At 45.0% G+C, this 21160-nt stretch overlaps 1 protein-coding gene across 5 annotated transcripts in view; it reads left to right on the top strand.

Annotated features, from left to right (window-relative positions):
* The window catches only part of LOC114044272 (netrin-4-like), a 70321-nt gene extending 50842 nt beyond the window's left edge, over window positions 1-19479 (top strand). For 4 of the 5 annotated variants that reach the window (XM_027863663.1, XM_027863660.1, XM_027863662.1 and 1 more), the window contains 6 exons: window positions 1129-1317; window positions 9544-9757; window positions 12707-12843; window positions 14218-14286; window positions 17429-17599; window positions 18853-19479. In XM_027863663.1, coding sequence (XP_027719464.1) covers window positions 1129-1317; window positions 9544-9757; window positions 12707-12843; window positions 14218-14286; window positions 17429-17599; window positions 18853-18989 — 917 coding nt within the window. In that variant the 3' untranslated portion in view covers window positions 18990-19479. The remainder of the gene's footprint in view (window positions 1-1128; window positions 1318-9543; window positions 9758-12706; window positions 12844-14217; window positions 14287-17428; window positions 17600-18852) is intronic. The other variant, XM_027863664.1, reaches the window with a different exon arrangement.
* Window positions 19480-21160: the final 1681 nt, after the last annotated feature.

The raw sequence follows: 21160 nt of genomic DNA, 5'->3' as shown, positions 1-21160 counted from the left end.
GACCCCTCATGGAACCTACCCAATGCTTGTATGCCCTTGGAAGAGTGGAAATCAACTCTGATTAACAATTAAAGAGAATGAATATTATAATAAGAGGTGGACCTATTCTAATGACAATCTGGGGTACCTGACTCTGATCACTCAGTCTTGGTCAGAGAGACTTACCTGTATTCATATCACCCACATGACAAAAGGGAGAGTCCACATTTTCCCAGGGACCAGAATCCATCAATTTCCCTAAACTAAAATTTCTTTACCTCTTGAACATATCTGAGTTTTCCCTCTCAGTATTAGCTCTGTACTTCAAAGACTGCCTAAATAACCTACAGGGGCTGATTTCTGAGGAGGTAGAAAAGGGGGGAAACCTTAGTCTCAATTCAATAATTAGTTATTAATATAAGAGAGAAGAGTAATTTCTCTCAGTAGTCTATCAAAGGAAGGAAGGGAAGTATCTTTTCACAGTATAGCCTAGCATAAGACAGATGATATCTAGGCACCCCATAAAGATTTATTGAATCAAATTCAGTGCTGGCTCTGAGTTCAAATCATGTGAGATGTGTACGATTTGCAAATCTTAAACCACTAACTCAATGTTAGTTATTGTTATCATTCATGCCAAAATCTATAAGGAGATGAATACAAGGATGTTCAGGGTACAGAGATCCCTTTCTGGCTATCAAAGCTATCTATTGCTGGGTTAGAAAAGATGGCATCCTCACTTTGAGGTCTCCCACTTTGAGGGGCTTGGAAATGCTTGATTGAGTAAGTGCCCGGAGCTACTTAGTGATACAAGGAGGGAGGAGATGAGGATGAGGATGAAGGACCTGAGGCTCACATGCAGATAGTCAGCATGTAAAAAAATAGGAAGGGCTGCAGGTGGCTGCCTGGCCCCTTTCAACTGGTCTGTTCTCATTGTGTGACTTCTTTCCCCCTTCACGGCATGGCTGGACATCTCTTTTAACCTGATTTCACCTAGTTACAGATGCTTGGGAGGAGAGGTGGGAGGTAGACCCATGCAACATGACTTGCCCAAGGTCCCGTGAGCCCTCCAGTCATAAGGGCACAAAACTGGGGAAGGAGACTGAGAGGCTGTGGCATCTGGGTGAATGGGGGCTGCCCTCCATGCAGAATGCCGTTGTCACAACCATGCTGATAGCTGCCACTTTGATGGGGGCGTCTGGCTGAACTCTGGGAAGCACACAGGTGGCATCTGTGACAACTGCCAGCACCACACCGAGGGCCGTCACTGCCAGAAATGCAAGTCAGGGTTTTATCGGGACTGGAGCAAGCCTATGTCTTCCCCAGAAGTCTGTAAACGTGAGTATCTTTCTGCTGGGCATCATGGCCTGAAGCTTTGGGGGGAATATAATGAGGCCCAGAGCGTTCTTAGAGAATCCTAGAATCCTAGAAGATCAGAGGTGGAAAGGGCCTTAGAACCCAAAATGTTAGATCTAAAAAGATCTTTAGACCTAGAATGCTAGAGCTGGAAGGGACCTTAGACAGAATTTTAGAGTTTGATGGGGCCTTAGAACCTAGGACATCATAGCTGCAAGAAATCTAAAGGCATGGAATATCAGAGCTGGAAGGGACCTCAGAACCTAGGACATTAGAGCTAGAAGCAAGCTCAAGACACAGAATGTTAGGGCATTAGCCTAAAGGGACAATAGCTTAAATGTGTATACTATAGTGCTTTCCCTAACAACCCTGTGTGATATAGTGAAAGTATTAAAATCCCCATTTTTCAGATAGGGAAACTGAGACTCAGAGATGAGGTGACTTGCCCATGGTCAAAGAACTAGCCAGCAGGGGAACTTGACCTCAGACCCAGGTCATCTGGCTTCCAAGTGCATTGTTTCTTTCACTATATAATAGTAATAGCGATGGGGTACCTCTGGTGTGAGGGCATACCGAGCCCTTTTCAGGACTGCTCAACCATCTTTGGTGTCCACCTGCCAGCCAACTCACTCGAGGCCCCAAGAAGCTGGAGTATGTGCAGCAGTCACACCTCAGTATAACCAATTCAGCAGACAAGCCAAACCAGGTTGAGGGCAACCCAAGGGCCTCAGACCCATCGCTGAGTTAGGGGGGCATCTATCCCAAGCACAGGAAGACATCCCAGAGGAATGGTCGGATGAGAACCATTTGTTCCAGAGGCCCCGAAGGCAGCAGAAACAGGTGCTGTTGGTCAGACTTCAAAGGCACCCAGGTCACCCACTGCATCCCAGGCCATCGCCAGTCGTCCTGACTTTTGTCCTGCCACTGACTGTGGAAGAGTGAGGCTGAGGACTTTGTGCCACTCTGCCTCACTTATGTCCAGCTCACACATGAGTCAAGATATCACTTGGGATGTCATTGGTCCAGATAAACAACAATAGTTAGCAGTCACATAGTGCTTGGTTTGCAAAGCGATTTACATGCATTATCTCCTTTGATCCTTACCACTGCTCGGGGAGGTAGGTATTATTTTTATCCCCATTTTGCCCAGGGTAAAATTAATTGCCTGGAACAAGAATTGAATTGAATCTCAGGACTTTCTGACTCCAAGGCCACCTGGTGGCCTCACACTTGCCTCTCCTATCATTCCCAGGTTTTTCCCTTTTTAAATGCCCGGGAGACCCTGAGGCTGTGACAGACCTGACCAGTAGGTCCTTCATTATTTCGCCTGTTCCATCTTTCCAGCCTGCATACTGTCATGGGTGATTATGCCAGAGGGGCATGGGTCAGACTGTACTGCTTTGAGTGCCAGGATTAGGTTTCAAGTGTTACCTGTCCCCTGCCCCTCAGATATCTCCATGTCTGGAGCTGTGGATCTATTTAAGGAGCCTGGTACAAAGCAGGATGTGAGCTTATCACCCTATCTGTGAAATCTTCAGGAGCAGCTGAGAGAGCACCACCTTATTTCAAAGTTCCCTCTGTCTGTGTGGAAACCTTACCAGAGGCTCCCGGAGTGGGGTCTGGCTACAACCCCTTTTCAGGGTGTTGGCAGGCGTCCCAGGCAGGAAAGAGGCAGCGGAAAGGGTGCAGCAAGCCAAATTCATTTCATTTCAAGTGCATTCACCTGCTGCCAAAGCCAAGAAGAATGGAGAGGCAGTGTGATCCAGATCGAACGCTGCCCTGGGAGACAGGAAACCTAAATTCAAATCCTGTTTCTGCCATTAAATGGTTGGGTGACCTTGAGCAAGTCAATGAAAACTGCGAAGGGCAAGGCGGGGAACTGGTGCCTTTTGGCTTAGTGGAGGGTCAGAGGACCTGTTTTTTTTGGGGGGGGGAGGCAATTGGGGTTAGGTGACTTGCCCAGGGTCATACAGTTAGTGCCAAGTGTTTGGTCTGAGGCCGGATTTGAACTCAGGTCCTCCTGACTCCAGGGTCAGTGCTCTATCCACTGCTCCACGTAGCTGCCTCAGGACCTGGTTTTCTAACACAATCTCCATCTACCACCTGTGTGACCTGTGTGACCAACTCTTCTGCTGACTAGGTGATTCAGTCAGGAGCTCTCTGGGCTCCAGGATCTTTCTCTTTAAAATGATGAGCAAGTTGGATTAGATGGTCTCTCAGCCCTCTGCAGGATCCTTCTGCCCCTTCTTTCTCTTTGTGGATTCCCAGTTCTCCCTTTCTCTCTGACTCCCTAAGAATCACTATCCACTGCAATCAGTCACAGGACCAGTGGACCATAGATTTAAAGCTCAAAGGGACCTCTGAGGTCTTTTAGTCCAACTCTCTCATTTTACAGATGAGGAAACTGAGTCCCAAGAAGGTCGAGCAACTTGCCCAAGGTCACACAGATGGCAGAGGCAGGGAGATTTCCACTCTATCACACCGCTCTCAGTCAATAAGCATTAATTAAGCACTTACTACACACCAACCACTGTGATTGATGCCAATGCCTCTGATACAAATACAAAAGGGACACAGTGCTTGCCCTCTAAGAGCTTACATTCTACTGGGGAATACAGCCAGGGGTATGCTGGTAAATATTTAAGAGCTGGATCTCCAGAAAGAAATGTACATGACACACTTTTAAACTTAATCTGTATTATTTTATTGCATTTTCTCCATTGCTTTATTAAGGTTTATATAATCAACAGAACAATAAGTCAAGCCCTGACTTGCAGCATTTGCCAGTTTCCAAGGTATAAGTGCTCACGCTGAAAATTTAACAATTGGCTCTGTTAGTTAGAGCTGACTCTAGAGCACCCCTGGATATACCGGGGGGGGGGAGAGGAAAGGGAGTGTCTGCACCTTCATCTTTCCCCATCACTCTTCCCCTTCAAGCCTCACTTTCCCTGTCCCTCAGCCTCTCAGCTATGAGATCATTTGCAGGGTAAATGTGTCTCTGCTGATGATTTAGGCAGCTAAAGTGTTCTTCATTAGGCTCTCACATATTTACCCTGTACCTTGGGGGCAGATGAGCCTTTCTGCACCCTTAGGTCACACTATAGACCCAGAGCCTTTTACATTAGGAAGAAACACTTTGCCCAAGGTCACACAAAATGTTGCTGGAAGGGCCAGGCTTAGAACTCCAGGCTCTTGCCTTTCAGTCCAGAGCTTCCTTTGCCTAGTATACCAGCCTCCTTCAGAGATGGGGCCACCTCATCTGCCTTCCAGGAGACCAGCCTTGTGGGAGGTCCATCCTACCTCAATGCACCTAGATTGAGAATTCTCACGAGAGGTCACTAGTAAGTCTTCTCTGGGTAGGTGGGTGGTGGGAGGTGGCAGTGTCTGGGAAAGATCACTGCACGTGCGAGTCAGAAGACCTGGCTCGGCCACTCACAAGCTCTGGAAACACCTCAGTTTTCTCATCTGAAAAGTGGGGATAAGAATAGTCCTTAATGAATCTATCTGTGGCCTCATTTTGATATAATTTGTGCCAAGAGATGGACCCTTGCCTTGCCTACCTCACAGGCTTGTTACAGGGGTGAAATATCAGGGGGGGCTATTATTACTCATTCCTCTTCACTTTGGACTCTGAAGGAGAAAGAGCTTATGTGCAGAAACTGAGCTCAGTCCCTCAGTGGGGAGTGAGACTCAGAGGAGAAGGAGGATGGACCGACCGATGGACAGAGGGACCTCTGTTCTCCTCCTTGAGAGAAAATATTTGGGACAAAGAGAAATGAATAAGTTAATGAAGCTGTCTGAGGTCTGGGGAAGGTGGAGGTCTGTCTTTTCGTGTTAATGGGATCAGGGAGAGCAGGTCTAGGGCCAAGCAGGATCTTTAAACATTAGTCACAGCACTTAGCTGCAGCCTTCCTCAATCACTTTTCTTGGAACAAGAAGAAAAAGGATAAAATAAGGCTGTATCCTGATCAAATGCCACCCCACCCATACTATTCAATCCTCTTCAAAGACCTTCTGTTAATGAGGACCCAAAGACACTCTTTCCTCTTGCTGTTTCTCTCTGTCTCTTTGTCTCTCTCTGTCTCTCTCTATCTCTTCTTCCTTCTCTCTCTTTTTCTGTCTCTATTGTCAACCTCTGCAGAGTTTGTTCTAAGAAAAGACAAATGAAATTAGGCTGTGTCCACGTTTTTAATTTCTCTCAAGCTGGCGACGTGCATTGCATGGGAGTTACGGTCTAGAACTGGACCCCTCCTAAGGGAGCCAGTCCAAAAGTGGCTCAATCTGGGGGTTAGGGGTACAGAGTTATATGCCCTTCAAAGAGTAGGTGTTCCCAAGAGGTGCCAATCAACTTTGATTGGCCAACACACTGGGAGGTGGGCTATATTAAAATGAGGGTCTTTGAGTATGTGACTTAGGTCACTTAATCTTGGTCAAGGAGATATCAATTTCCATATCAATGTCTTGACCACAGGGAGGAATCAACATTTTCCCAGACCTGTCAGAACAACACAATTAACTGGAATAAACCCATTTAGATTAGATCTTAATGTCCTCCAGAAGAAGAAACTGAACTTTGGAAAAAAAAAAAGGGGGGGGGGAGGATGAGAGAAGCTGAGTGTCCAAGATGATGATTACTAGGAAAAATCGTTTTTCACACTATCTCCGTCTCTTTCTTGTCCCCCTCTTTTCTCCCTCCTCTGTCTCTCATTCTTTCTCTTTTTTCTTCCTCTCCCTCCCTGTTTCTCTGTCTCTGCCTCTCTGTTTTTCTCTTAACTAAAACCATAGGTGAGGTCCACTATGAGCCTCTGTGTGACACAAAACTGTTCCTGCTGCTACTTGGTAATCTGTCTCTGACCTTGTGGGAAGGAAAAGGTGCGAGGCCACCTGCAGAGTACCCTGTTTAGCTTCCCCTTTGGCCACGGAGACAAAAACCAGGCACCAAGAGGGAGGCAGAAGCCCAGGACAGACTGGGGCTTGTTCTTAGGAGCACCAGGTGGGATTAAGCAGAGTGGATATAGCCCGGGGAGGTCAGAGTCCTGGCCTGGTGAATTCACTGCCCCCTTGTTTCCAACTCTCATCTAGGCTCTTCCTCCAAGCCCCAGGATGACTGGTCAGAAGGCTTTCTGTCAGGTCTTGGAGAAAAGAGGCAGTGTGAGGTGACAGAAGGAGCAAGAGGAAAGGAATTAGCATTTATATAGCATTAAGTACTTCATAAATACCATTGCATTTGATCCTTGCAACAACCATAGGAGGCAGGTACTATAATTATCCCCATTTTACAGTTGGGGAAAATGAGGCAAACAGAGGCTAAGTGACTTGCCCAGGGTCACACAGCTAGTATCTGAGATTGGATTTTAATTCAGGTCTCCCTGACTCCAGGCCCAGCGTTCTATCTACTATACTGCCTAGGCGCCTCTAGATGTGGACCCTAGGCCTGTCCCTAACTTGCCGGGTGACTTGGGCAAGTCATTTTTTCTGAATTGTTTTCTCTTCTGTAAATTGAGAAGGGTAGACTGGATCAGATTAACAATTTTTTAGTCATGGATCCCTTTGGCAGTCTGATGAAGCCTAGGGACCCTTTCTCAGAATAAGGTTTTTAAATGTATAAAATAAAATGCATAATATTATGAAGGACACCAGTTATCCTGAAAGATGGTCATCAAAATATATTTTAAAAAGCAAAACAAAGTCTGATCCCAAGTGAAAAGCCCCTGACTTAGGTAAACTTTCGGGTCCCTTCTAGCTCTAATTTCTTTGATTTTCAATGCTGACCCACCGTTCTTCCAGAAAACCAATATGGTGGGTACAATTATGAGCAGCCTTTGAAAGTGGTCTATTTCAGGGGCAGCTAGGTGGTGCAGTGGATATAGCACTGGCCCTGGAGGACCCGAGTTCAAATGTGACTTCAGACAAGTAACACTCACTAGCTGTATGACTCTGGGTAAGTCACTTAACCCCAATTGCCTCACCAAAAAAAAAAAATATTAAAGAAAGGGGTCTGTTTCTTTTATCCCAATGGACAGAGGTGGGAATGGGTGGGGAGCCCTTTCCCCAGGGCTAAGAGGAGTCACCCTGTTGGAGTGGGGTGATAGGTGGGAGAGACTTAGAAACAGAGATGGTGAACTTCCTCCCCAGCTCAATCAGCAGAGACTTCAGCAAAACTCATTCTGGTAGTTTGACTGCTCAGCTGGCAAAAGGGGAATAGGGAAATTGTCAGAGTCAATTACTTCCAGATGCTTCATATCTCTTCAGTCTTCCACAGTGAACCTAGGGGATTTCCAGCAGTGGGAAGATAATTTCCTCCTGAAGGCTTAGTCAGAGCAGATGGAGAACTGTTGGACGGACCTAAAGAATTCAGATTTTTTTTTTTAACGGCAGCTAACACCTCTTCAGGTTCTCTGATCAAGCCATCAGAGCTTTGTTTTGATGGCTGCTGCTATTGCCCTGTTTCCAATGAAAAGGTGGGAGTGGGGGATGTATATATTCTCAAAATTTGGTTTAAGGGAAGGCAAGGCAGGAATAGTCTTGAATAGATAATTCTGGAAGGACTAGGGATCTCATACTGGAAAACTTTTAGGAAGGGTCATCTCATTTGGTTTATGAATTCATCATATATATGAATTGGTTCTTTAAAGGCCTAGAAGTTAATGGCATGGCCCCACAACCAGTTGTCACCTGTAGAAGTAGATGACTATTAATTAACTGAGCTCCCTTTACACATGTGACTGGAGACTCAGATTTGAAGGCTAGTTTGCAATTCACTCTGATCTGGGGACCAATTATGTGCTTAGCACCAAATGGGACCAATATGGAAGTACCCTGTGGGCCATTTGTCCTGCCTTTGAAAATGGTCTTCATTTGTTTTATCTCAGAGATCCAGAGTGAGAATGAGTGGAGGGCTGTTTTCCATTCAGATGGGGCTAAGAGGAGTTGGCCTTTAGGAGAGGGTTGGTATATATAAGATGTTGTAAATTTCAACTTGTGTGTTCCTTGGGCATCTCAAACTCACCATGTCCAAATGGAAAGCCTTATATTCCCCCACCCCCCAAAACCTTCCCCTTTTTCAACCTTCTCTTTAATTATTGAGGATGCCACCATCCTCCCAGTCACTCAGGCTCACCACCTTGGTATCCTTCTCTATTCCTCTCTCTCACTCATTCCAGATAGCCAGTCAATTACCAAATCTTGTCATTTCTTTCTCCAAATCTCCTGCATATGTCCTTTTCTCTCTACTCACCCCACGACCACCTTAGTCTGGTACCTCTTGCCTGGATTATTGCAATGGCCTTCTAATTAATCTCCTTGTCTTTTCTCTCCCCTTCTTCAATCCATCCTTCACATAGCTGTGAGAAAAAAGTGTGATTTTCCTAAAGCATAGTTCTGACCATGTCCATCTCTGGCTCAATAATCTCATTGGTAACCCTACTACCTCCAAGATCAAATAAAATGTCCTTTGGCATTTAAAGTTCTTCATTACCTGGGCCCTTCCTACTTTTCCAGTTTTCTTACATTCTCTTTCCTTTCACAAACTCTATGATCCAGCCATATTAGACACTCAAAAATGGCGCTCCAACTCCTGTCTACAAGACTTTGCACCAAGCTCCATGCTTGGAATGCTGTCTCTACCAACTTCCAACTCTTTGAATCCCTACTTCCTTTAAAACTCAGTGAAATGCCACCTCCAGGAGGCCTTTCTTGATCTCCCTAGGGCCATCCATCTACACTGTATTTATCCTGTACATACAGATTTATAAGTTGTCTCCCTAGTAGAATGTAAACTCCTTGAGGGCCGGGACTGTTTCTTTTTTTTCTTTATTTATCCTCAGCACTAAACACAGTGCTTAGCCCAAAGCACTTAATAAATGCTTGTTCACTGATTAATTGGGGCCTAGTTTTTTTCCATTGTAAAATGGGGCAACCTCCCTCCCAGGACCATTGTGAGGAAATCACTTTGTAAATGTTATCATGCTATAGAAATGTGAATTATGATGGCCTCATTTGATCCTTAAGACCCCGCCTATGAGGTAGATGGGACCCATTTTACAAATGAGGGAACTGAGTCAGCTTAGGAGGTTACCAGCTAATTAGTAGCTGAGCCAGGATTAGAACCCAGGTCTTCTTACACTCAAGTCAAGGATTTGTCCACTACACCAAGCTTTCTGCGTTTCTCGGACACCAATCCTCAATGATGTCTCCTGTTTTCCATAGCTTGCTCATGCCAGCCTTTGGGCTCAGCCAATGAGACTTCCCACAAGGGTTTCCCTTGCCATCCCAAGACAGGATACTGTCTCTGCAAGCCTGGAGTGGCAGGCCCACACTGTGACCGATGCCTGGTGGGGTACTGGGGCTTTGGAGGAAATGGTTGCCGTCCTTGTAACTGCTCTGGGGAATGTGATCCCTACACTGGGGCCTGCCTAACTGGGTAAGTGAACCTCCCAAGAGGAAATGTAGCAGGGTAATTCAGAAAGCAAGCTTGCGAAGTGAATTAAAAATGGCGCCTCTTACACATGGATGGAGTTTCTCAGGTTACACAACTAATAATGGGCAGAGCTGGGATTCAAACCCCTGGCCACCATTGGGCCATGGTCATAATCACACAAAAGGAAGGAAGAAAATTAGCATTTCTGACTCACCTGGCACATAGTAGGCACTTAGTAAATATTTATTGAATTGACTGAACTTACTGTGTACCAGTCATGGTGCTAAACACTTTACAAATATTATCTCATTTGATCCTCACAACCAATAACCGGGGCAGGCAGGTGCTAAATTATTATCCCCATTTGACAGTTGAGGCAAACTGAAGTTAAGTGACTTGTCCAGGGACATACAGCTAGTAAGTGTCTGAGACTGGATTTGAAAGCCTGGACTCCAAGTCCAATGCTAAGGGGCACACAATGTAGCATAAGACTTATTGCCTAAGAAGCTGATGTAATATAAAGAATGAGACGCTCAGTGCCCAAGGATATAGATAGTAATGATAATAATACTTGCTATCATTTACATAGTGCTTTAAGTTTGTGAAGCTCTTTACAAATATTGCCTTATTTGATCCTCCTGTGGGTCCCCTACTGAGAAGCAGGTGCTATTATTATCCCCATTTTACAGATGAGGAAAACTGAGGCTGAGGCAGATTAAATGACTTGCCAAGTACCATGTGGCTAATAAATATCCAAGATAGGATTTGAACTTAGGTCTTCCTGACTCCTAGCACTCAAGCCACCATGTCACAGAGCTAGAGTTTTTTTTTAATTATTTAAAATTTTAATTTAATTTTTTAATATTTATTTTGAGTTTCAAATTCTCTCCCTCTTTCCAGTTCCTCCTCCACTCATTGAGAAGGCAAAAAATACAAACCCCAGTATACCTGTGAAGTCATAGCTATCTGATGACAGGTCATAAGGAGGGGAAAGAGCCTTGTGGGCTAAAGTAGTCAAGGAGGCTTCTCGGCAGAGGTGGGATTTCCCCTGGGCTTTGAAGGCCAAGACCAATTTTGATAAACAAATAGGAATTCAATTCAATTTGACAAGTGTTTATTAATCCTCCTTTCACTAATGATCAATAATCGGTCACAATTTAGAGTTTACAAAGCCCTGTCCTCACAACAGCCAGCAGGCAGGCTGAGCATGACTGCTGCTTTTAGGGAGGCCTGATGTCAGGAAGACCTGAGTTCAAATATTGCCTCAGACACTTACTAGCTGTGTGACCCTGGGCAAGCCACTTAACATGTTTGGCTCAGTTTCCTCATCTGTAAAATGAGCTAGAGAAGGAAATGGCAAACCACTCCAGTGTCTTTGCCAACAAATGGGATCATTAAGAGTTGGATACACCTGAAACGACTGACCGGCAGCAGCATGGGTACATCACTTTGCAAACCTTAGAGTACTTTAGAATTGTCTTAATGTCCCTTCCAGCTCAAAATCTATGATGCTATGATCCCTAACTCCCCTTAACAACCTATTTGGACTTTCCATCTCAATTGGTTGGGAATAACAATAGCATTTATATAGCATTTATATACCACCTTGCAGGTTGCAAAGCATTTTTATAATATCTCATTTTATCTTCACAACAACCCTGGGAGGGAGGTACCATGATTATTTCCATTTTACAGATGAGGAAACTGAGGCAGACATCAGTTAAGTGACTTGCCTAGGGTCTCACGAAACTAGTTAAGTATCTGAGGCTGGATTTGAACTCAAGTCCTCCTGATTCCAAGCCATGAGCTATCCAGATGCCTTGGCACTGGATAAGCACTGCACAACTCTGAGAGGAGTAGCACGCTTCTTTTAATTTGTCCCACGTTTAATTCCTTCAGATTTTAAGGATGACCCCATTAATACAGATCCCCAAATGTAGTGAACAATATGGAGGCTGTATCTTGTAGCAAGAGCAGTGTAGCATGGTGAATAGGGTGCTGGGCTTAGAGTCAAAAAGACCTGCATTCAAATCCTTATGCTGATGCTTACTAGCTAGCTGGGTGACCCTTGATAAGTCCCTTAATCTCCAGTAACTCTCTTAAACTGTACATTATAAGTAAGTTACTAACATGTAAAGCATGTCATGAATGTATATATTATAAATGTATATGTGTGAATATACACATACAATACACATACATACATGAAGTCACATGTACACATACATGAAATCGCAGATCTGGCCAACCCCTTGTCTTCCCCCCAAAGCACTAGGGAACATTATTATTTCCACCCAATAAGGCAAGAAGACTGGGCCAGAATGTGAGAGGAGGAATCGAGACGCTTCCTTGCACTAAGTGGACTTAGCGCTTGGGTGAGTTACTAAGGTAGTTTGTGAAATATCTTTACCTGGGTGTCCTTAAAACAATGGTGAGGAAGTTTCGGTGCTGAACTTGGAGCCAGGGAGACCTAGGTTCGGATCCTGCCTCTGAGCATCCCTGGCTGGATGGTCAGGGATAGGTCACATAACTTCTTTTGACCTCAGTTTCTTCATCCGTAAAATGAGGACATGAGAGTTACTAGCCTGTGAGATCCCTTGGGGTTCTCAGTCGATGTTCCTGTGACCCCAAGTCCACCTATCTGGGATAAGTTAGGCGTAGTCCTGCCCTAAGGCAGGGGGGTAGACTAAATCAGAGCTCTCCAAACCAGTGGGCATCTTGTATCTCACCCAGGTCACCTTTGCACAGAAAAACAAAGATTCTTCAAGTCGGGGTACAAATACAAGATTGCTACAAACTTAAAAACAAACAAACGAGTTGAGTAGTTGGCCCCAGGACTGGCTGATCTTCAGAGGTCTCTTCTCAATGTGGGGACCTCTCCATGATCCCACCCACAGCAGGGGGCTAGAGCACTCTGGGGTCTAGTGATGGCTTTCCCTTTTCCTTTCACAGTCGTGAGAAGGAGCCTTTCTTCCACGTCCCCGTAGGCGGGCAGATCCCTGACCTCGTCCAGGGACCGGGCAATGACAGTGAAGAGCCGTTGAGGTGGGATGGTCAAGAGCGGGGTTTTTCTGCCCTAAGGCATCCAGGTAGGAGGTTGAACTTCCATTCACAATTCAGTTCAGTTTCTCAAATGTTTCTTAAATGCCCACTATAAGCCAGGCACTGGGGATTATTAAGCACAGAGGAGAGAAAGATCATAGTGACATAAGCCCTGCCCTCAAGGAGCTTATGTTCTATTAGAGCAGTGGGCGAGTGTTATGGCATGGACACAGATAAATATGACATGAACTAGGAAGTCAATGGTGGGGATGCATGAGGGGGAACCTTGGGAAGAGAGATCTAGAGAAGGGCTTTTAAAAATATTGCTATAGGGGCAGCTAGGTGGCACAGTGGATAGAGCACCAGCCTTAAAGTCAGGAGGACCTGAGTTCAAATCCGGCCTCAGACCAAACACTTGACACTTACTAGCTGTGTGACCCTGGGCAAGTCACTTAACCCCAATTGCCTATATATCAGCCATCCCTTATAACAAAGAATTAAAAAAAAAAAAAAGGACAAAAAGTTGTTCACCTAAACCAGCTGATATCACCTGGATCTGACAATGTATGCAGTGCTCTTTGGAATATCTCCACATAGTGTGAGAATGTGCTCACAAATGTTTAACAACCAGCTCTCCAGGGGAAAGATGTATGCATAGGACACACTTTTAAGTTTAATCTGCATTATTCACATTTTTTCCTATTACTTTCTCAAGTCTTGACAATCAACAAAACAATAAACCAAGCCCTGATTTGTAACGTTTGGCCATTTCTGAGGTTTAAAGTGCCCACACTGAAAATCTAACAATCAACTCCCCAAGCTGGTATGAGTTCTGCTCTGATCTCTTTTGATTCTCACATCAGCCCTGGGAAGTAGGTGCTATTATGATGCCCATTTTACAATTGAGGAAACAGGCCGGTCACACAGCTGGTAGGTATCTAAGGACATATTCAAACTCAGGTCTTGCTGACCTTAGCCCAGAGCTCTATCCACTGAGCCACCTACATTCTCTAACAGTCATGCAGATAGTAAGTACCAAAGACGAGGCCCTAGATCTTGTACTTAGGCATTCTGTCCACTACTCCGCCCTGCCTCTCAATATTAGAGTTTTAAGCAGGGTTTTAGCCCAGGATATGACTAGGATGTTTGAGATGGGAAAAGGGAAAGAGCTTTAGGGTCATGTTGATGGAAAAGTTCAGGGGTGCTTTGCCCTTTTCACTTGTAGTAGAAACAAACTACTGCGGTCCCAATGGAAGCAAAAATCTGGCTTTTCAAGAAATCCCTCTCTGCCTGTTAAATCTTCCCATGGAAAACAGAGGTTGGTGGTAAGCTTGGGAGGAATTTAGCTATTTCTGGGGTGAAGTTGACTCTTGGTTTCATTTCTTTTCTTCTTGCTCCGGTCTCTCCCTCCACCTGGCTAGAAAAGTGTGTCTGCAAGGAGAAGGCTGTTGGGAAGGTCAGGGATTTCTGCCAGATGAAGTATGCCTATGGTAAGTGGCTCCTGGAGAAAGGGTGGGGCTGGATGCTCTCAGAAATGAGATTCTAAGGAAAGGGGGTAGATATGCCTTAGATTCTTAGATCTAGAATGGCCAGAACTTTGGGATCAGACAGAAGAGCAGGAATGGGTCAGGCAACCAAAGAGGTTCCCAGCCATGGCCAACAGGAAAGGGGCCAGGCAGGGGAGCCGTTGGAGCCCTCAGAGACTTCTGGTGGTAGCAGAGGGACCCTACTGTTGGGATTAGAGTTCAAGGGCAGGACTACAGTACTTCCAATGCCAAGGCAGAAGCCCGGCCTGCAAGAACTGGTGGGCCGGGAAGGAGGACTCCTCAGGCACTGGGGGTGGGGCATGGGAGCAAAACTGAATTCAGTTACTGGAGCTGGGCTAGGGTCTTAAGTATAAGAAACAAGTCAAGAGTCCTATCTAATTCAGTTCAATATTTTTAAGTGTCTGCTATAGATACAAGGCACCTAGGTGCATGGTGCACAGTGCACAGAGCACTGGGCCTGGAATCAGGATGACTCATCTCTGTGAGTTCAAATCTAGCCTCAGACGCTTACTAGCTGTGTGACCCTGGGCAAGTCACTTACCCCTGTTTGCCTCAGTTTCCTCACCTGTAAAATGAGTTGGAGAGGGAAATGGCAAATCTCTGCCAAGAAAACCTCAAATGGGGTCACGAAGAGTCAGACATGATTGAATAACAATAGATATAAGGTATTGTGGGTGCAAAGATGAAGAACAACAGAGAATCTGCCCTCAAGGAGTTTATAGTCAGTCAGCAGGCTTTTATGAAGTTATCACTATATGTCAGATACTGTTAACTGTTGGGGATACAAAGCCCTCCTTTTTCTGTTTCTTGGCTTCTTTCAAGTCTCAGCTAAAATCCCATCTCCTGCAAGATAGAAGTCTTTCTGTATCCTCCTTAATGCTAGTATTTTCACACTGACCTTACCTCCCATTTTATATATATATATATATATATATTTGTATAGGTATATGTACATATATATGTATGCATGTATATATGTGTGCATATGTATACACACACATATATAGTCTGTTCATAGTTAACATGTTGTCTCCTCCATTAGAATGTGAGCTCTCTGAGGACAGAGAGAATTTTTGCCTTTCTTTATATCCCCAGGACTTAGCACAATGCATGGCATACAGTAGGTGCTCGATAAATGCATATTGACCAACTGAATGGCATAAATAGTCCCTGCCCTTAAGAAGCTTATAGCCTACTAAGTGGGGCTATGAAATATATGCAACTAAGTATAGATCATAAGGGATAATGAGATAGAAAGGAAGGAGAGATCCAATCAAAATCACTCAAGGAAAGTGGGAAGCTTCACTCTACCACTTATTTATTACCTGTGTGATCTTGGAGAATTTATTTAACTTTTCTGGGCCTCAGTTTCCATATCTATAAAATGGAGGGTTTGGACTTGATGGCCTGAGGTCCATTACTGCTCTATCTAATCTATGACTTACAGCTAGTTGGGAATTGGGGGAGGGGGAAGGGAATCTAACAAGACTGCATGTGAGAGTTGATTTCTGAACTTGGCCTTGGAAGAAGGGGAGAATTTCAACAGATGGAGAAGAGGAGTCATGAGACCCAGCCTGTGCAATCAGTCAATCAAGCATTTATTAAGCACCTACTATATACCCAGAATTGTGCCAGGCACTTGGGATCCTAGTACAATGAATGGAACAATCCCTACTCCTAATGAATTTATAGGGGAGATAATAATTACAGTCAATCCTCAGCTGGCCTGGGGATAATGTTCCTAGAAAACAGTGTAAAAGTCAAACACAAATGGTGATACATTGAACCTATGGGAAATAGTGGGGGTAGGTTCCTGCAGCCACCCAAACTGGTCATCTTTTGCTAGAGATTGGTGAAAATATACTTTTCTACATACAATTTTTATAACAAGACATTAATTCTGATAATATGCACTTTTCCTAACATAGTAACCATGAAATAACCCACAAAATGCAGTACACAGAATAAAACTGGTAACATATAAAACATTTTTTTCCACTAGTAATTCCCGGGAATTGTGACCTTTTATGCTTACATCTCAATAAAAAAAACCCCAGATTTCAGACAATACTATACTACTGTAAACCTCTCCGCCATGGCCACCCTCTGAAAGCCAACGGAGAGGTTGCTGGGACTTTAGTTGCTAATACTTGGGATGGTTTTTTTTTTTTTAAGGCATTGGGGTTAAGTGACTTGCCCAGGGTCACATAGCTAGTAAGTGTTTGAGGATAGATTTGAACTCAGGTCCTTCAGACTTGAGGGCTAGTGCTCTATCTGCTGCACCACCTAGATGTCCCTGTATTTTTAAAATTAAAAAAAATAGTAATAATAGAGAACCCCACCTGTGGCCCTTTCCTCCTCTGGTAACTGTCTCACATCACAGCCACTTCTTTGGACAATGACATAGCTTTACATTCTCCCTCTAATGCCCAGTCTTCACCTGACTGAATGAAGCAGTGTATGGAATATCAAATGAGGAATCAAATTAGTGGAAGAATCAATCCCAAATCTGCTACTAATGAGCACAATCTGTTTTTACCTCTTGGGGCATTAGTTTCCTTATCTATAAAATGGGAGGATCAGACTAGACAATCAATCAATCAATAAACATTTATTAAGACTATGTAACTGTTCTGGGTACCAGGGATATGGAGACAAAGAAATGAAACAGTTCCTGCCCTCATAAAGCTTACATTTTGTTAGAGGAGACAACATAGAGGTGTAAAAGTATACACAGGATAAATACAAATAATCCAAAGTGGTCCTGGAGGGAGGGTACTAGGAGTTGAGGGGGTGGGGATCAGGAAAGGGGACATGAGCTATATCTTGAAGGGAGTGAGGAATTCTGAGACAGAGATGAGGAAAGCGTGCATTCTGGGCATTCATGGTGGCCATGGAGGATGGAGGGACATGTTTGAGTTCAAAGTTCCCCTTTAATGCCAACACTATAAGATTCCATGAGTCCAAGTTTCAGAAAATAACGTTTCACTTGGCTGTACTTTCTTCCTTTCGACTGAGTTTGGGAAAGACCCCAATTTTGAGCAGGTGTGTGTGGGTGTGTGTGTGTCTGACTGTCTCTGCGCAGTGATAAAGGCCAAGATCCTTTCGGCATATGACAAGGGCACCCATGCTGAAGTGTGGGTGAAGGTGAAGAAAGTCCTAAAGTCGGGTCAAGTAAAGATCTCCCAGAGTCACCAGAGCATTTACCCAGAGTCCTGGACCCACAGGGGGTGCACCTGTCCCATTCTGAATCCAGGTAAGTAGCAGACGAGGGTGGTTGCTATGGGCCTTGGGATGGGGGATGAGCTACATGGGACCTTTGAGGTGGGGTGAGAGACAGTATAGGGTGGGAGGAGGCACCGTGCAAAATGCTCTGTAAACCTTAGAGGGTTACTTATTATTGAGGTAGATAGAGCTCTGTGTGTCTGTCTCATTAATCACATTCTTCACCATGCTAGGTATATAGATTTAGATCTGGAGATCTCGGGGGCCCCTTCATTTTACAGTGAAGCAAGCTGAGGTCCAGGGGGGTTGTGACTTGCCCTGGATCCCACAGGTAGTAAGAGATAGCAGTGAGAATCGAACCCAGGTCCAGCCTCTGTTCTGTACCAGCCTATCACACTGGGGATTCCTTTTGGAGTTCAAGTTGGTATAGATAGCCGAGGTCTCTTACAACGCTAAATTCTGTGATTCTATGACCTTGTACAAAAATGACGGCATGGATGGAAGAAATCCAACCAGTGAAATCAATGAATCAATCAACAATCATGTATTAAGCACCTGCTATGTGCCAAGCCTTCTGCTAAGTGTTGGGTATTAAAAAAGAAGAAGAAAAAGAAAAGAAAAAGCAAAAACTGTCCCTGCCCTCAAGGAGTGTAGTTCTTCCTTAAAAATCATACAGCTATGAGTCATTCAGGGGATGAATTTTGAAGGGTTTAGTCAGTCAGGCAATAAACATTATAAGTGCCTACTGTATACCAGGTATAAGTCCTGGGGATACAAAGAAAGGCAAAAGATAGTCCCTTTCGTCAAGGAGCTCACAGTCTGACAACATGCAAATAAACCTGTACAAACAATTTCTATAAAAGGTTCGCAGGAAGTAACCAACAGAGGAAAGGCAATAGGATTCCGAGGGGTTGAGAAAGGCTTCCAGCGATACATGGGATTTTAGCTGGGACTTAAAGGAAGCTGGGGAGGTCTGTAGTCGGAGTAGGGGAGGGAGAAAGTTCCAGGCATGGGGGACAACCATAGAAAATGCCCAGAGCCAAGAGATGGAATGTCTTGTTCATGGAGGCCAGTGTCACCGGGTTGAAGAGTACGTGCTGGGGAGAAAGGTGTAAGAAGACTGGAAAGGTAGGAGGGGGCTAGGTTAGGAAGGGCTTTGAATGCCAAACAGAGCATTTTGTATTTGCTCCTGGAGGCGGGAGGGAGCCCCTGGAGTGTGCTTGGTAAGCCTTCCTTCCTGGCCACCATCCCTGGTGGTGGTGGTGGTGGTTGTGTTTCTACCAGGTACAGACTACCTGATCGCAGGGCAGGAGGACCCCAGGAGCAGCAAACTCTTAGTCAACATGAACAGCCTGGTGAAGCCTTGGAAGGTGTACCTGGGAAAACAAGTAACAGGTATCCTCCGCATGGGCTGCAAGTAACTGAGGCAGATGCCCCAGAGCCTCACTTCTCTGCAACAAAGCCAAGTGTCTTCACCGCTCTGAAAAGCCCACGCTGCCCGGGCGATCTGTGTGGACTGCCCCTCCTTTCCTAAGCTCAGGACGAGGTCCTTCCTGTAGAGCCCCACCAGAATCTCAAACAAATGGCCTCACTCAAAGAAGGTGTTCTCAGTGCCAGCTCTTCTCGTTGGAGAGGGATTCCACTAGGATTTAAATGTTGGTGATACAATGGAGGCATCCCGAGGTGGAGGAGAGAGCACTTGGTTTGGTCTCAGGAGACCGGCTGGGATTCCCATTCTGGCTCATGTGGCCTTAAGCAAGTCACTTGAACCTGAATCCCTTTACCACTACAAGGATGGCGATAATGCCACTTGCCTGACTTCTCTCACAGGGTTGTTGTGGGGATGAGATGATGGATGTAAAGGCACTTTGTAAACTGGGAAGTTAATACAAATGTAACAGGCTGCTATTATCATGAATCTCCATGTTTGAAATTTAACCCAACATAGATTACCTGTTGGGGTACTGTATTTTGTCCACGGGCATCTCTCGCTGTCTTTTATTCTAGTGTTACAAACAGAAAATATGAATTGATCATTGGACGCCACATTTTGTTGAGTCTATTGTGGTGAAGCAAAGTGCTTGAAGGCACCACGGTTGAGTGGGAAAAGGGCTGGATTTAGACCCGGAAGATCTAGGTTAAAATCCTGTATGCCCTGGGGTAAGTCACTTAACCTCCCTAGGACTTGGTTTCCTTATCAATAAAGTGAAGAGGTCAGACCTGATGGGCCTCTGAGATCCTGTGGGAAACAGCTGAAATAGTGCTGTGTAGAAAATTTGGCTTTGAACCCTTTCCCTGCTTCTCAGCACTTGTGTTCCAATGGGCAAGTCCTCCCTGGGCCTGCGTTTCCTCGTCAGTCAAATTAGGGACCCTGGAGAGGCCCTTTCCAGCTCTAGACCCATGATCCTAGAAATGTCAGTTCCCCAGAAACAGAATCCCTGCTTGTAGACCAGAATGTCAGTGAGCTCTTCAGCTCATGATCATCTGTATGCTTGTAGGTGGTTCTGAGATCTGTTCAACCAGCCTTTACCTCTGTCTTGATTTCCAGTCTTGTATCTCCAGCTTCCTATGAGGCACCCAGAACTGGGTGACCTATAGATATGTTAAAGTCAACATGTTCCAAACTGAACTCATTCTCTTTTCTCTAAACTCTCCCCTCTTCCTAACTTTCCTATTACAGTCCAGGGCACCACCATCCCTGTTACCCAGGCTTGCAACTTCGGGCATCATCCTTGACTCTTCACTCTTTCTCTCATCCCTTCCCGCTATATCACATCTGGACTACTGCAAGAGCCTTCTAGTGGGTCTCCCTGCCTCCAAATCACTCCTTACTCCAGTCCATCCTCCACTCAGCTATCAAAGTGACCTTCCTAAAGTGCAGGTCTCACCATCTCTTCCCTTCCCACCTCCATTTAGTAAACTCTAGCTGTGTGACCCTGGGCAAGCCACTTAACCCCGTTTGCCTCAGTTTCCTCATCTGTAAAATGAACTGGAGAAGGAAATGGCAAACCTCTCCAGTATCTTTGCCAAGAAAACCCCAAATGGGTCATGAAGAGTCGGACACCACTGAAATGACTGCACACACCCACACACAGTCTCCCTGTTACCTCCAAGATCAAATATAAAATCATCTGTTTGGTTTACAAAGCATTTCATAATCTGGTCCCTTCCTGCCTTTCTAGCCTTCTTACACCTTATATTCCTCCATATACAATACTCTATGATCCAATGACACTGGCCTCTTTGCTGTTCCTTGTACATGACACTCAATTTCCTGACTCCTTCCATCTTCCCTGGCTGTCCCCCTTGCCTGGAATTCTCGGCTAAAATCTCACCAAAGCCTCAGGTAAAATCCCACCTAAAAGTAGCCTCTTCTGCCCCATCCTCTTAATGCCGGTATCTTTCCTCTGATCCCATCTCCAATTTGTCTTGTATATACCTAGTTTGCACATAGTTGTTTGCATGTTATCTCTTCATCATAAAGTAAGCTCCTTGAGGACAAGACTGGTCCGCTTGCACTATCTCCAAAGCTTAACATGGTGCCTAGCACTTAATAAAGGCTTGACTTCACTTGTTGGAAATGCGACTTTAG

Source organism: Vombatus ursinus, unplaced genomic scaffold (genome assembly GCF_900497805.2).
Source record: "Vombatus ursinus unplaced genomic scaffold, bare-nosed wombat genome assembly UNPS02014773.1, whole genome shotgun sequence".
Classification (NCBI taxonomy): domain Eukaryota; kingdom Metazoa; phylum Chordata; class Mammalia; order Diprotodontia; family Vombatidae; genus Vombatus; species Vombatus ursinus.
This window is presented reverse-complemented; position numbering and strand designations above follow the sequence as displayed.